This window comes from Schistocerca serialis, chromosome 8 (assembly GCF_023864345.2).
Source record: "Schistocerca serialis cubense isolate TAMUIC-IGC-003099 chromosome 8, iqSchSeri2.2, whole genome shotgun sequence".
NCBI classification, from domain to species: Eukaryota; Metazoa; Arthropoda; class Insecta; order Orthoptera; family Acrididae; genus Schistocerca; species Schistocerca serialis.
The window spans coordinates 57914302-57931023 of record NC_064645.1 but is presented as its reverse complement, the minus strand read 5'-3'; the positions used below and the strand labels follow the sequence as shown (position 1 = coordinate 57931023).

Genomic DNA, 16722 nt, shown 5'->3' with positions numbered 1-16722 from the left:
GTATTATTGTTAAGATTTAAATAAAAACACACAATAGTTGCAACACTTCTGTCCAAATTACTAATTCGGATCATAACAAACATTTGACTGAAAATACTATTGACATTGACTATAGTATATAGTATCAACATAGTACATGAATATAATTACCTGCAACTAGGTCGGTGAAGGTAGTCGTTTATACTGTAGTAGCAGTCACTCATTAAACACCGAGAGGGAGACTGAAATAACTCTTCCCATCCAATGACCAGATCACCAGAATAATATTGTATTCTGTCATCATCGTCATCATCATCATCATCATCATTACTGTCATCATCATTTGATAATGATAAAGGTGATTATACTCTTCCTCCTTCTAGTGCTTAAGAAGAAATAAAGAAGACGATAATGATGATGATGATGATGATGATGATGGGTTTAAGGGGCACATCATAATGCTTATCGACACCATTATCAAAACAGACCAAAATAAATTCAGTTTAAATGTTAAAGCCTTAAATTTGACATGATAAAATATTTGTTAAAAGTTTATTACCTCAGTCTCATTCGAGTGTCTCACACTCGTTGAAGAAAGTTTCTTCTGTCACAGAATTTTAACAAGCTACTTCATGCTTGCGTGCCTTTGTACTAACATCTGTTAGTGAGCTGAGCTATGAAGAAGTGTGTAAGTGAATAATAGTATTGTGTGGTTGACAAGTGATGCTTGCTTGACCCCAACATCTGATTTTTTTGCAGAAACCATATCCATTGTGGCTGAATGCAGACATCCTGGTGGGCCCAGTGGGTGCTGATAAAGAGAATGTGAACCCAGATGTGTTTCTGAATGAATCCAGCATCCTCTTTCCATCAGTTGGCCTATCAGTGGGCTGGACTACCAAGGTTTCCTCTGGTGACTCTTGCTACACTCAAGAGCACTTCAAGAATATGTTGGCCTACCTACAGAAGTACAACCTGAACAACTCCGATAATGTTACACTGGCTGTGAGAGCTATTTATGCTGGCCGCTGCTCTGAGAAACTGGTTGAATGGCTGGATTCAAATCTCAAAAATTCCACACTTACCTTATGGACTGGTGATACAGATAAGGTCGATCCTGAACCACTCAGAAACCTTGTCACAAAGGTAACGCGCTACTTTATTCTTTTTAGGTGTTTTTGACTCCTCTGGTCACATGTTAATCTTTACTAGGTACTATACTATTGTGTAAAGTTGTTTTAATTCCGTAACTGAATTGTCTTCAAGATGGCTACATGGTTAACAGCTAAAATATTGAAGGAAAAAATATCGCTGTTCTACCTGTATGCCCAAAAGACAATGAAATGGTACCATATAATGTGTTCTATAATTTCCTGTAATTTTATCCCTCTACATCTCTTTTCAGTAACAAGTCTCTTTTCCTCAGACATCATCTGATGCATAACGAGTGTCAGTACTTTATTAATATAAACATAAGTGTATAGGCCTACAGTAAAATGAATACTTTACTGACGTGAGACATGCATGATCTCAGTGGACTGCACTACTGCTCTATACTTATAATACTGTGTATTTATACTCTTATTTTAATGTGTATTACAAGTATGTCCACATCTTTTTATTACACTACTGGCCATTAAAATTGCTACACCATGAAGATGATGTGCTACAGACGTGGAATTTAACCGACAGGAAGAAGATGCTGTGATATGCAAATGATTAGCTTCTCAGAGCATTCACACGAGGTTGGTGTCGGTGGAGACACCTATAACGTGCTGACATGAGGAAAGTTTATAACAGATTTCTCATTCACAAACAGCAGTTGACTGGTGTTGCCTGGTGAAACGTTGTTGTGATGCCTCGTGTAAGGAGGAGAAATGCGTACCATCATGTTTCCGACTTTGATAAAGGTCGGATTGTAGCCTATCATGATTGCGGTTTATCGTATCGCGACATTGCTGCTCGCATTGGTCAAGATCCAATGACTGTTAGCAGAATATGGAATTGGTGGGTTCAGGAGGGTAATACAGAATGTCGTGCTGGATACAAACAGCCTCATATCACTAGCAGTCCAGATCACAGGCATCTTATCCACATGGCTGTAACGGATCTTTCAGCCACATCTCAATCCCTGAGTCAACAAATGGGGACGTCTGCAAAACAACAACCATCTGCATGAACAGTTCAACAACATTTGCAGCATCATGGAATATCAGCTCGGAGACCATGGCTGCGGTTACCGTTGATGCTGTATCACAGACAGGAGCGCCTGCGATGGTGTACTCAACGACGAACCTGGGTGCACGAATGTCAAAACGTCATTTTTTTGGATGAATCTAGGTTCTGTTTACAGCATCATGGCGGTTGCATCCATGTTTGGCAATATCGTGGTGAATGCACATTAGCGTGTATTTGTCATTGCCATACTGGCGTATCACCTGACGTGATGGTATGGGGTGCCATTGGTTACATATCTCGGTCACCTCTTGTTCACATTGATGGCACTTTGAACAGTGGACGTTACATTTCAGATGTGTTACATCCCATGGCTCTACCCTTCATTCGATCCCTGCAAAACCGTACATTTCAGCAGGATAATGCACGACCACATGTTGCAGGTCCTGTAGGGGCCTTTCTGGATACAGAAAATGTTCAACTGCTGCCCTGGCCAGCACATTCTCCAGATCTCCCACCAATTGAAAATGTCTGGTCAATGGTGGCCGAGCAACTGCCTCGTCGCAATACGCCAGTCACTACTCTTGATGAACTGTGGTATCGTGTTGAAGCTGCCTGGGCAGCTGTACCTGTACACGCCATCCAAGCTCTGTGTAATTCAATGCCCAGGCATATTAAGGCCATTATTACGGCCAGAGGTGGTTGTTCTGGGTACTGATTTCTCAGGATCTATTCACCCAAATTGCGTGAAAATGTAATCACATGTCAGTTCTAGTATAATATATTTGTCCATTGAATACCCATTTATCATCTGCATTTCTTCTTTGTGTAGCAATTTTAGTGGCTAGTAGTGTACTATGCATACAAGTATATATCTTGTGCCTTCACATAATTCATTATGTAGATTGATCTGATGAGGGTCTATCATGGAAACTAATCACAAAGAAAAAAATTTTTGAAATAGCATTATAGGACCATTTGGAGATTTCTTTTCTGAACTACTTGATAGTCGTGAGTACTTTTGCAAAAGTGAAATAAGATAAAATTTAATCATGTCATTAAAAACACTTTGAAACCAAAGACCTGCAGGGAAAAAAATCTCTTAATAACAAAACACACAATAACATATTTGTTACTCACACTTGTTGGCAATACAGATTGCTGTGAGAGAAATCGTCTGGAAACTGTGTTGACAGTTAAATGTATTCCTGAGAATTAGTTGGTCAATACTGGAAGGCTCTTTCATGGCAGGACGCATATGTGTTCACAATGTATCTGAGACAAACTCTAAACAAATCCCATTGGGTTATGTCATGCAAGGTATATCTTGATTTGCAAGAAATTCATTCACTAGTGTAACTGGACACACATATTGACTGTCACCCAAAAACTGACTGTCCTGCCCAGCTTCACCTCTGCAGAGCCATGCATGAGGCCTGTACCTGTACCTGTGGCTGTTGACAATGTACCTCTGGCCATGAAAAAAATTGAGAAGCTTTTTGTGGCAAACAAACCTCTTACCTTCCCAAAGCAGACTGCCATCAGCTGGTCTCTTTCCACAGTACTTGCTACTCTATTACACCTGCTACTGTGCCCCCAGAAGAAGATTATTCTGAAAATAAAAACAGGATTCACATACGAAGAGGACAGTCATCCATTCATGTTGCTGAAGATGCAGTAAACAGTCCAATTTATGTACTGATGCAAGCAGAACTCCCACTGCTGGATGCCTAGCATGCACACTAACTGCTCTTTATCAAGAACACGGTCTTCATGTACTCAATCTAGTTGTACCTGTGTCTGAGAACTATTGTCATAATCTTTTAATGGCACTTTATAGTTGTTGTTGTGGTCTTCAGTCCTGAGACTGGTTTGATGCAGCTGTCGATGCTACTCTATCCTGTGCAAGCTTTTTCATCTCCCAGTACCTACTGGAACCTACATCCTTCTGAATCTGCTTAGTGTATTCATCTCTTGGTCTCCCTCTACGATTTTTACCCTCCACGCTGCCCTCAAATACTAAATTGGTGATCCCTTGATGCCACAGAACATGTCCTACCAACCGATCCCTTCTTCTGGTCAAGTTGTGCCACAAACTTCTCTTCTCCCCAATCCTATTCAATACTTCCTCATTAGTTATGTGATCTACCCATCTAATCTTCAGCATTCTTCTGTAGCACCACATTTCAAAAGCTTCTATTCTCTTCTTGTCCAAACTATTTATCGTCCATGTTTCACTTCCATACAGGGCTACACTCCATACGAATACTTTCAGAAATGACTTCCTGACACTTAAATCAATACTAGATGTTAACAAATTTCTCTTCTTCAGAAACGCTTTCCTTCCCATTGCCAGCCTACATTTTATATCCTCTCTACTTCGACCATCATCAGTTATTTTGCTCCCCAAATAGCAAAACTCCTTTACTACTTTAAGTGCCTCATTTCCTAATCTAATTCCCTCAGCATCACCCAACTTAATTAGACTACATTCCATTATCCTTGTTTTGCTTTTGTTGATGTTCATCTTATATCCTCCTTTCAAGACACTGTCCATTCCATTCAACTGCTCTTCCAAGTCCTTTGCTGTGTCTGACAGAATTACAATGTCATCGGCGAACCTCAAAGTTTTTGTTTCTTCTCCATCAATTTTAATACCTACTCCGAATTTTTCTTTTGTTTCCTTTACTGCTTGCTCAATATAGAGATTGAACAACATCAGGGAGAGGATACAACCCCGTCTTACTGCCATCCCAACCACTGCTTCCCTTTCATGTCCCTCGACTCTTATAACTGCCATCTGGTTTTTGTACAAATTGTACATAGCCTTTCGCTCCCTGTATTTTACCCCTGCCACCTTTAGAATTTGAAAGAGAGTATTCCAGTCAACATTGTCAAAAGCTTTCTCTAAGTCTACAAATGCTAGAAATGTAGGTTTGCCTTTCCTTAATATTTCTTTTAAGATAAGTTGTAAGGTCAGTATTGCCTCACGTGTTCCAGTGTTTCTACGGAATCCAAACTGATCTTCTCCGAGGTTGGCTTCTACTAGTTTTTCCATCCATCTGTAAAGAATTCGTGTTAGTATTTTGCAGCTGTGACTTATTAAACTGATAGTTCGGTAATTTTCACATCTGTCAACACCTGCTTTCTTTGGGATTGGAATTATTATATTCTTCTTGAAGTCTGAGGGTATTTCGCCTGTTTCATACATCTTCTCACCAGATGGTAGAGTTTTGTCAGGGCTGGCTCTTCCAAGGCTGTCAGTAGTTCCAATGGAATGTTGTCTACTCCGGGGGCCTTGTTTCGACTCAGGTCTTTCAGTGCTCTGTCAAACTCTTCACGCAGTATCATATCTCCCATTTCATCTTCATCTACATCCTCTTCCATTTCCATAATATTGTCCTCAAGTACATTGCCCTTGTATAGACCCTCTATATACTCCTTCCACCTTTCTGCTTTCCCTTCTTTGCTTAGAACTGGGTTTCCATCTGAGCTCTTGATATTCATACAAGTCGTTCTCTTATCCCCAAAGGTCTCTTTAATTTTCCTGTAGGCGGTATCTATCTTACCCCTAGTGAGATAGGTCTCTACATCCTTACATTTGTCCTCTAGCCATCCCTGCTTAGCCATTTTGCACTTCCTGTCAATCTCATTTTTGAGACGTTTGTATTCCTTTTTGTCTGCTTCATTTACTGCATTTTTATATTTTCTCCTTTCATCAATTAAATTCAATATTTCTTCTGTTACCCAAGGATTTCTACTAGCCCTCGTCTTTTTACCTACTTGATCCTCTGCTGCCTTCACTACTTCATCCCTCAAAGCTACCCATTCTTCTTCTACTGTATTTATTTCCCCCATTCCTGTCAATTGCTCCCTTATGCTCTCCCTGAATCTCTGTACAACCTCTGGTTCTTTTAGTTTATCCAGGTCCCATCTCCTTAAATTCCCACCTTTTTGCAGTTTCTTCAGTTTTAATCTACAGGTCATAACCAATAGATTGTGGTCAGAGTCCACATCTGCCCCTGGAAATGTCTTACAATTTAAAACCTGGTTCCTAAATCTCTGTCTTACCATTATATAATCTATCTGATACCTTTTAGTATCTCCAGGGTTCTTCCATGTATACAACCTTCTTTCATGATTCTTAAACCAAGTGTTAATTATGATTATGTTGTGCTCTGTGCAAAATTTTACCAGGCGGCTTCCCCTTTCATTTTTTAGCCCCAATCCATATTCACCTACTATGTGTCCTTCTCTCCCTTTTCCTCCACTCGATTTCCAGTCACCCATGACTATTAAATTTTCGTCTCCCTTCACAATCTGAATAATTTCTTCTATTTCATCATACATTTCTTCAATTTCTTCGTCATCTGCAGAGCTAGTTGGCATATAAACTTGTACTACTGTAGTAGGTGTGGGCTTCGTATCTATCTTGGGCACAATAATGCGTTCACTATGCTGTTTGTAGTAGCTTACCCGCATTCCTATTTTCCTATTCATTATTAAACCTACTCCTGCATTACCCCTATTTGATGTTGTGTTTATAACCCTGTAGTCACCTGACCAGTAGTCTTATTCCTCCTTGTACTGGTGTCCCAGGTGAAATGATTGACATTCGGGGATATTACAGGAAAACTCTATGAAGCAAGAAACTTTGTATGGATATAAACCTAATTTCTGATGGTTTCTAAGACAGAACACATTTAATTTACATTTGTTTTTGTGCAAGTGGTGCACACATACAAGCTCTTTTGACATTTTATTCTAGACCAACCTACATAATTGGTTCCAACTTCTTTGAATTATCTCCTGCCAAGACCATTCAGTGTGCAGCCATCCATGCTGTATTGTGAGGGAAGTCATGTGGGGCAATGAGAGTTTATCAGAGAGAAACATCAGTTAACCGTGTTTGTACACACACTGGTTAAAACGCCACATATCTACACTAATGAAGAATATGCAGATATGGTTTATGTTTATGCCTTCTGAGATAATAGTACTCCTGCTGCTGTTGAAGAATATCATCAGCACTTTCATACACATCATATTCCTGAGCATACAGTGTTTCTTAGAATTTTCAGTGCATTATGTCAAGTTGGTATTCTTCCATGTTTCCAATTTTTATCTGAACATGTAGTTCAACAACCTGTGCAGGAAAAGCAACACATTGTTGAAATGGTGCAGCTTAGTCCTACTACCAGCACATAGTGACTTTTGGAGAATGTAGTGCCCCACAAATACATTTATGGTGAACGTTACATGCAACTTTTACCCAATTCATATACAGTGTGTCCACAATGTTCACATTGGGGACAATGCCACACATCTTAAGTTTTGTGTTGATTTTGTCATTTATTTCCATTAATGATATTCATTGATAAAGCCAGATTTAGAGATAATGGAATCAATAACTCAGGTACTTATCATCAATGGCTGCAAGAAAATCCACATACAACAATGGACATCAATTTCCAATCTCATTTCTTGATCAGTGTTTGGTGCAGCATGGTTGGTAATGTGTTCATAGGTCCAGGCTTGTTAGAAGAGTGAATTATGGAATAGAATTACTTGCATTTTTTGGAAAATTCATTTGTTGAAAACCTTTGGCCACACAGACTGAAGTTTACTTCCAGCATGGCAGAACCCATCCATATTCTATCAGATGTGTGAGGAAACATCTCAACCACACTTGCTTAATCGATGGCTTGATCATAACAGTACAATTAACTGTCCACCAAGGTCACCAGACCTTACACCATTAGATTTTTGTTTAAGGAGTTAGATGAAGTCTTGAGGGTGGTGAGGCACTCTGACAAGCAACACAACATATTTTACTGAGAGTGTGCCGATAAATTGAAGTTAATGTTGGGATATTCAGATATTTATTGTGAACTGTACAATAGCTGTTATGTGATGGGTATGATTATGTGTCAAAAACAGATATTTTTCAGTTGCATTATTATGAAAAGGATTGTTGCTACTCAGTATATAGTGGAGATGCTGAGTCACAGACCAGCACAACAAAAATACTGTCAAAAAGTAAGCTTTTGGCCCACAAGGCCTTTGTCATAAATAGATGACACACACGCACACACACACACACACAAACATAAACGTAACTCACACCCACCTGACCACAGACTCTGGCAGCTGATGCCTGACTACGAGCATTAGCAGCAGTGCATGATGGGAGAGGCAACTGAGTGGGGCTAAGGAGGAGGCCAGGGCAGGAAAGGGGAATGGTAGCAGGGTAGGGAGTGGAGGATGGTGAAGTATACTGCAGGGGAGCATGCAGGGACGAGGTGGGGAGAGGGTAGGGCAGCTAGGTGCAGCTGGAAAGTTAGATGGAGGGAAGGGTGGAGGAAGAGAGGGGGGGAAGACAGAGGAAAATAAGTGAAGTAAAAAGACTGGATGTTTTACTGGAATAGAGGGCTGTGTAGTGTTGGAATGGGAACAGGGAAGCGGCTAAATGGGTGAGGACAATGATTAACGAAGATTGAGACCACAAGGGTTATGGGAACGTAGGATACATTGCAGGGAGAGTTCCAAACTGTGCAATTCAGAAAAGTTGGTGTTGGTAGGAAGGATCCATATGGCACAGGCTGTGAAGCAGTCATTGAAGTGAAGAATGTCGTGTTGGGTGGCATTCTCAGCAACAGAGTGGTCCAGTTGTTTCTTGGCCACAGTTTGTCAGTGGCCACTCATGCAGACAGACAGCTTGTTGGTTGTCATGCCCACACACAATGCAGTGCAGTGGCTGCAGCTTAGCTTGCAGATCATATGGTTGGTTTCACAGGTGGCCCTGCCTTTGATGGAATAGGTGATGTTTGTGACCAGACAGGAGTAGGTGGTGGCAGGAGGATGTATGGGACAGGTCTTGCATCTAAGTCTATTACAGGGATATGAACCACAAGGTAAGGGGTTGGGAGCAGGGGTTGTGTAGTAATGGACGAGCATATTGTGTAGGTTCGGTGGATGACAGAATACCGCTGTGGGATGGGTGGTAAGGATAGTGACAGGATATTTCTCATTTCAGGGCATGATGAGAGGTAGTTGAAAACCTGGTGGAGAATGGAATTTAGTTGTTCCAGTCATGGGTGGTACTGAGTTACATTCCTCTGTGGCTGGATGGTGAGACTTTGGGGGGTGACTGGAAAGATAAGGCATGGGAGATTTGTTTCTGTACAAGGTTGGGAGGATAATTGTGGTCTATAAAGGCATCAGTGAGACTTGCAGTATATTTCAAGAGGGACCGCTGTCACTGCAGATGTGATGGCCACGTATGGCTAGGCTGTATGGAAGGTACTTCTGGGTATGATACGAGTGGCAGCTGTCGGAGTTGAGCTATAGGTTTCATGTGGACAGAGGTACTGATGTAGTCATCTTTGAGTTGGTTGTCAACATCTAGGGAGATGGCTTCTTGGGTTAAGTAGGACCAGGTGAAGCAAATTGGGGAGAAGCTGTTGAAGTTCTGAGGAATGTGAATAGAATGTCTTCATACTCATTCCAGATTGCAAAGATGTTATCAGTGAATCTGAACCAGGTAAGGGTTTTAGGATTCTGGGTGTTTAGGAGGGATTTCTCTAGATGGCCTGTGAATAGGTTGACATAGGATGGTGCTATGTAGGTGCCCATAGCTGTACCCCAGATTTGTTTATATGTAATACCTTCAAAGGAGAAGTAATTGTGGGTGAGGATATAATTGGTCATGGTGACTAGGAAGGAGGTTGTCAGTTTAGAATCTGTCGGGCGTTGGTAAAGGTAGTTGTCAATAGTGGTAAGGCCATGGGCATTAAGGATGTTAGTGTAAAGGGATTTCAGATGATATTTTGCAAAAATCATGTTGTAGTGTTTAGTAACTATTGTGCAAGTGTAAATCTGACAATGTACTGAATAATAAACAAAATAAATAACAACATAAAATCAATGTGTTCTATCTCAGGAACCATTTGGAATAGGTCATATGTCCAGATGAAGAAGGAGGAGAGTATTAGATCAACAAACATAGAGGAGGCAGGAGGAGACTGACACAGAGAGACAGGGGAGTAGGGAGTGGAGAGATAGAGAGGGTGCAGGAAGAGATGGAAAGAAGGAATACAAATGTGATGGATGCCTTCTGAAGACTGCAATTTCCCGTGTGACTTGCATTTTTGGTTATGATAATAAATCTCAGAGGCAGTGGATTTGGTATCTGCATTTTTGTCTGACAGACATCTATACATTACTTGCTCTATGGTGGGATACCAAACTGACTGCCGCCAGCCATACAGTCTGACAACCAGGAATGATGGTCTGTGGTTCCATTTCTTTTTCATTGCAGCATGACTTGGTTGTCATCCATGGCAGCCTTACAGCACAGCAGTACTCCAATGATATTCTATGTCCCATTTTGTTGCCCTTCATGGAGAGCCATCCTGAGCTTACATTTCATGAAGATAATGCTCATCTGCACATGAAAAGAGTTTCTACTGCTGGTCTTTGTGCTTGCTGAACCCTATCTTGGCCATCAAGATCACCGGATCTCTCCCCAGTTGAGAACATATGAAGCATTATGGCTGAGGCGATCCAACTGTCTCAGGATTTTGATGATCTAACATGCCAATTGGACAGAGTATGTGATGATATCCCTCAGGAGGACATTCAGCAGTTCCATCAACATCAAACTCAATAATAGGTTGCATAAGCGTGAGGGGTGAACTAATGCATTACTGACTTACTGAATTTGTGATGCTCTTTGTGTTTTTCTGAAATTGTTATCATTTGTTTGTCTGTGCATGTACATCCAGCTACTGGCTTCCATCCCATTTCAATAATTCCTTTGTGATGTGTTGTTTTTAGGTTACTGAGTGTATATCATCATTTAAGATGTTGCTGGATAGTACTGGGTGGAATACAAATAGTGGGAAAAGTAAATGTAGGACTCACCATGTAGGTAGGGAATTGAGTGGATGATATGTATACAAAAGAGATTGAAATTGTTGCTGTGCTTGTGTGTATCTGTATTTCTGTTAGTCAACTTGGCCTGAAGAAGGATGCTTACTGAAAGCTCAACCACAATTTGAATCTTTTTTATATGCTCATTGAACAATCAGTGCCTCTACTGTATGATCTTCCCTCCTTCCATTACTTTCATTTAATCTTTTCTTGTTACCTGTGTTACTATTCTTATATATTATTTTCATGTACCGGTATGATAATTAATTCATGCCAGATGAAGCTATCCTGAAAATATCCACTATCAGCAATAACTGTAGTGACTAATTTTATAATTCTTATCCAGATTTATCTTTCAGATATAGAGAGATAAAAGATGTATTCATCACGTAACATACAATTTCAAATCACTGTTGATTTCATGTATTGGAGATGAATTAGGATTTTTACATTATTTTTTTATATGTTTCTGAGTTATTGCTACACAATTATGTACTGCTGTTTCCACTGTATGAAAGTAATGTATAATTTCCTTGTTCAAATTATAAAACTGTCCTCAAGAAACTCTCCAGTAGGATAGTAACACTTTTCTGCCAGACAGTATAAAATAATCTTTTATGTGAACCTAACTCCATGTTAAATATGTTAATGCATTTTGTTTTCTTGTAAATTTTTAACCCTGTACACTCTGGTGTTTGGGCATAGAGTTTTAAATGGTATGCTGGGAATTTAAAATTCTCTCCATAGTGAATACTGTAGTTGTGGATGAAATGGAAAGAGTTAAATTTATGTTAACTTTTATATAAGAACGAAAATACTTGATGTATGTAAAGGAAAGGAATAGGTAGCATTTTTAGATTCTTCAACAGTGGTCAACATTATTCCCCTTGTTTGGCAATGTACATGTTCCATTGCTTCTTTTTTTTTTTTTTTATGCAAAGAGTCTCATTGCTGAATTTCCCAAGAAAATTATGCCATTATGAATACTTGACACATAGCAAGAGTGATAGACTTTCTTTTTTATGTCTATGCTTGTGGCACATGGCAAAATATACACTGCAAAAGCTAGGCTGTTAAATTTGTTTGCTAAGCAGTCTATATGTGACTTCTAATTTAAATTTTTATCAATATTTAGGCCTAAGAACTTCATGTGATTTGCTTCTGTGATAGCCTGACCATTGCAAGTCACTTTGTTCTAATAATTTATCTTCATATTGCATCATTTTGGTTTTAGTTGCATTTAGTTTCAATCCATTTTGATGGAACCAAGATTCCAGTTTCTGTACAGTATTTATGACACTTTCCAGAATTTTATCAGGCACCTCATTTTCAATTAGAGCTGACGTATTGTCAGCAAATAAAACTGAATGAGTGTCAGTAGCAAGTGGTAGGTCATTTATGTAGAGGAGGAATGAGTTGGGGCACAATATCAAACCCTAAGGGACGTCTTGGCCAGTTGTTTTGTAGTTTGAGGGATCATTTCTTGAATTAAAAGTTATAATTACTCTTTGTTTCCTATCTGTTAAGCAAGTGATGAATTATTGTAAAGCAGTGTCTCTGATTCCATGTTATATGTGATTTGTGTAAGAAGTAGGGAATGGCTCACTAAAACTAAAGTTTTTGTAAGATCACAGAATATTCCTGTGAATTTTCTACCCTTATCTGCTGAGGAGCATGTCTTCTGAGAAAACTTGTTGTTACAGTTACAGTGACTTTTACTTGTTGGAGTCTGAGCTGGTTTCTAAAAATTATGTCATTTACAGTAAGACATTTTTGAATTTGTTTTGCTGCAACCTTTTCAAACACTTTAGAAACTACTGGCAGAAGAGAGATAGGGTGGTAATTCCCCATATCTTCCATTGATCATTTTTTTTTAATATGATTTTATCTCAACATATTTTAATACATTTGGAAAACATCCTTGCTCAAAATATTGGTTTATGATAACTGACAGTGGTTGTGAAATGATGTTATACACACTCTTGTTTACAGATATGGGTATTCTGTCCCACCCAGAAGAGGTTTTGTTTCTCAAATACAAAATTTCATTTTCCACATCCCTTTGGGTGACTTTTTTCAAAGATATTGAAATATGTGTTTGGATCACATTGTCTAGATAAGCTGTTATATCTACACCTGACCTCACAACATTTAAGAAGAATTCATTGAGGGAATATTAGGGAATGATTGACAAGAAAAGGGGAAAGGAATACAGTAGAAGCAGCATGGGTAGCCTTGAGAGATGAAATAGTGAAGGCAGCAGAGGATCAAGCGGGTAAAAAGAAAAAGGCTAGTAAAATTCTTAGGTAACACAAGAGGTATTGAATTTAATTGATGAAGGAGAAAATATAAAAATGCAGTAAGTGAAGCAGGTGGAAAAGTATACAAACATCTCAAAAAGAGATCGACAGGAAAAGTCTAAAATGGCTAAGCAGGAATGGCTAGAGGACAAATGTAAGGATGCAGAAACTTATATCACTGGGGGTAAGATAGATGCTGCCTACAGGAAAATTAAAGAGATCTTTGGAGAAAAGAGAACCATCTGTATGAATATTAACATCTCAGATGTAAAATCAGTCCTAAGCAAAGAAGGGAAAGTAGGAAGGTGGGAGGAGTATGTAGAGGGTATATACAAGAGCAATGTACTTGAGGGAAATATTATGGAAATGGAAGAGGATGTAAATGAAGATGAGGTAGGAGGTATGATACTGCATGAAGAATTTGACACAGCATTGAAAGGCCCCAAGAGTAGACAACATTCTGTTAAAACTATTGATAGCCTTGGGTGAGTCAGCCATGACAAAACTCTTCCATTTGGTGAGCAAGATGTATGAGACAGGCGAAATACCCTCTGACTTCAAGGAGAATATAATAATTCCAGTTCCAAAGAAAGCAGGTGCTGACAGGTGCGAAACTTACTGGACTACCAGTTTAATAAGTCACAGTTGCAAAACACTAACACAAATTCTTTACAGTTGAATGGAAAATTGGTAGAAGCCAACCTTGGGGAACATCAGTTTGGATCCCATAGAAATGTAAGAACACACGAGGCAATACTGACCCTGTGACTTATCTTAGAAGATAAGTTAAGGGGAGTAGAATGGAAAAAAAAAAAAAAAAAAAAAAAAAAAAAAAAAAAAAAAAAAAAAAAAAAAAAAAAAAACAGTTTTACAAATATATGCCTATTTTGTAGTCCACATCTTCCTGAATAGTTTGATGTATAAAACATACATATTTGAGAGATTACAAGGCACATTATTTAGTCTTACGTGTACCAAGATACAGTGCCACACCCCTTTGAACAGCTTCTTCTGTCATATGTAAGTGTATTTCTCTCTGTAGAATTCAAATGTTTATATTTGCTCCAGAGATTGTCATACATGAAACAAAGGACCTTGCAAATGAAAACTTATTGAAGAAATATCTTCATCGCGATAAGCAAAGCCCAAATGAAAGTTTTAACCAATGTGTATGGGAAGGATTGTCAAAAACCATTTTTGTTGGAAGAAAAGCACTTGCTGTTGGTATTTATGATGCAGTTTCATGTTTTAATGATGGTGTGCAGAGCAGGAAACATGTTTTAGAGGAAATGGGAACTAAGTGAGGAGTGAACTGCATCAAAGCTTTGTATGCAACAGACAGAGAGCGTGTAGTAAAGGCAGATAAATCATTTTTGGAGGTGATAAAATCAAGAAGAGTGGATCATAGGAATGTGAAAAGGAAGAAAACTTATTTAGAAAATGAAAAAGAACCTGCTTATGCTGCTGGATGGTTCTAAAAGAATGCCAAATATAAGCAGAAACTTTGACGGCCTTTTTCCGTAAAACACAAATTTCTGTACTTAGGTACATGTAACATTAAAAAAAAAAATAACGTATTACTTTCAAACTTGGTATGGTTCTTAAACACAAACTCCTTAATGCAAAACTCTAGACTTTTCCAAATCTAGTAAAATATGTGGTAAAAATTGAGATAATAAACTATAGAATTTGAGTTTTTCAAACAATGGGAAATCCAGGCTGGAATGTAACAATATTCTGGGAAGGAAAGTTGCTACTCACCATATAGTGGAGATGCTGGGTTGCAGATAGGCACAACAAAAAGATTTTTGTGTTGTGTCTATGTGCAACTCAGCGTCTTCATTATATGGCGAGTAGCAACTTTCCTTCTCAGAATATTGTTAAATTTGAGTTTTTTCTAAACATGAAGTTTAAAATGTAACCCCTCATTCATTTTTTCACAAATTAAATAAATTCTAGAGTTTCATACACCTGTAAATATGATTTGTATGCCATGCAAAATTCATCGGAAAATCTCTCTTACTTCTGAAGAAGTGAAAAAATGATGAAATTTCACATGTAAAAAAGATTTCTTTTGTTACATTCTTGAACTTCCACTGCTCCACTGCTATTTGTGTGAATCCTGAATCCTTCCTGGCCACGCTGACAAAGTTTTATGAATTTATTTGTAAAAGTCTAAACAGTGGAAATTAAAATGTCCTGTGGTGCCTCTTCTGCTCCAAGTCAGCCCATTTGATGTCCTATCCCTTCAGTCCTACATTTACAGCATTTGTAGACGTAGAGAAATCTATTGACAATGTTGACTGGAATGCTCTCTTTCAAGTTCTGAAGGCAGCAGGGGTAAAATACAGGGAGCAAAAGGCAATTTACAATTTGTGTAGAAAGCAGGTGGCAGTTATAAGAGTCGAGGAACATGAAAGCCTATCTCAGATGTTATTTAGTCAGTACATTGAGCAAGCAATGAAGGGAAGAAAAGAAAAATTTGGAGGAGGAATTAAGGGTCAGGGTTTACTGATGACAATGTAATTCTGTCAGAGACCGCGAAGGGCTTGGAAGAGCAGATGAACAGAATGGACATTGTCTTGAAAGGAGGATATAAGATGAACATCAACAAAAGCAAAATGAGGGTAATGGAATGTAGCCAAACTAAATGAAGTGATGCTGAAGGAATTAGATTTGGAAATGAGACACTTAAAGTAGTAGATGAATTTTGCTATTTGGGCAGTGGACATTGTCTTGAAAGGAGGATACAAGATGAACATCAACAAAAGCAAAACGAGAATAATGGAATGTCGCTGAACTAAAGCAGGTGATACTGAGGGAATTAGATTAGGAAATGAGACACATAAAGTAGCAGATGAATTTTGCTCTTTTGCTAGCAAAATTACTGATGATGGTCAAAGTAGGGAGGATGTAGAATGTAGACCAACAATGGCAAGGAAATCATTTCTGAAGAATAGAAATTTGTTAACATTGAGTATAGATTCAAGTGTCAGGAAGTCTTTCCTGAAAGTATTTGTATGGAGTGTAGCCATGTATGGAAGTGGAACATGGGCGATAAACAGTTTAGACAAGAAGAGAATAGAACCTTTTTGAAATGTGGTGCTACAGAAGAATGCTGAAAAGCAGATGGGTAGGTCATGTAACTAATGAAAAAGTACTGAATAGAATTAGGGAGAAGAAGAATTTGTGGCACACCGTGACTAAAAAAAAATGGATCGGTTGGTAGGACACATTCTGAGGCACCAAAAGATTACCAATTTAGTATTGGAGGGAAGCAAGGAGGGTTAAATTCATAGAGGAAGACCAAGGGGTGAATATACTAACAGACACA

General features: G+C 38.7%; 1 protein-coding gene across 1 annotated transcript in view; it reads left to right on the top strand.

The window, feature by feature from the left end:
• LOC126416073 (protein FAM151B) overlaps window positions 1-16722 on the top strand; it is a 362218-nt gene that overhangs the window by 326831 nt on the left and 18665 nt on the right. The window contains exon 4 of the mRNA XM_050083554.1: window positions 739-1125. Coding sequence (XP_049939511.1) covers window positions 739-1125 — 387 coding nt within the window. The remainder of the gene's footprint in view (window positions 1-738; window positions 1126-16722) is intronic.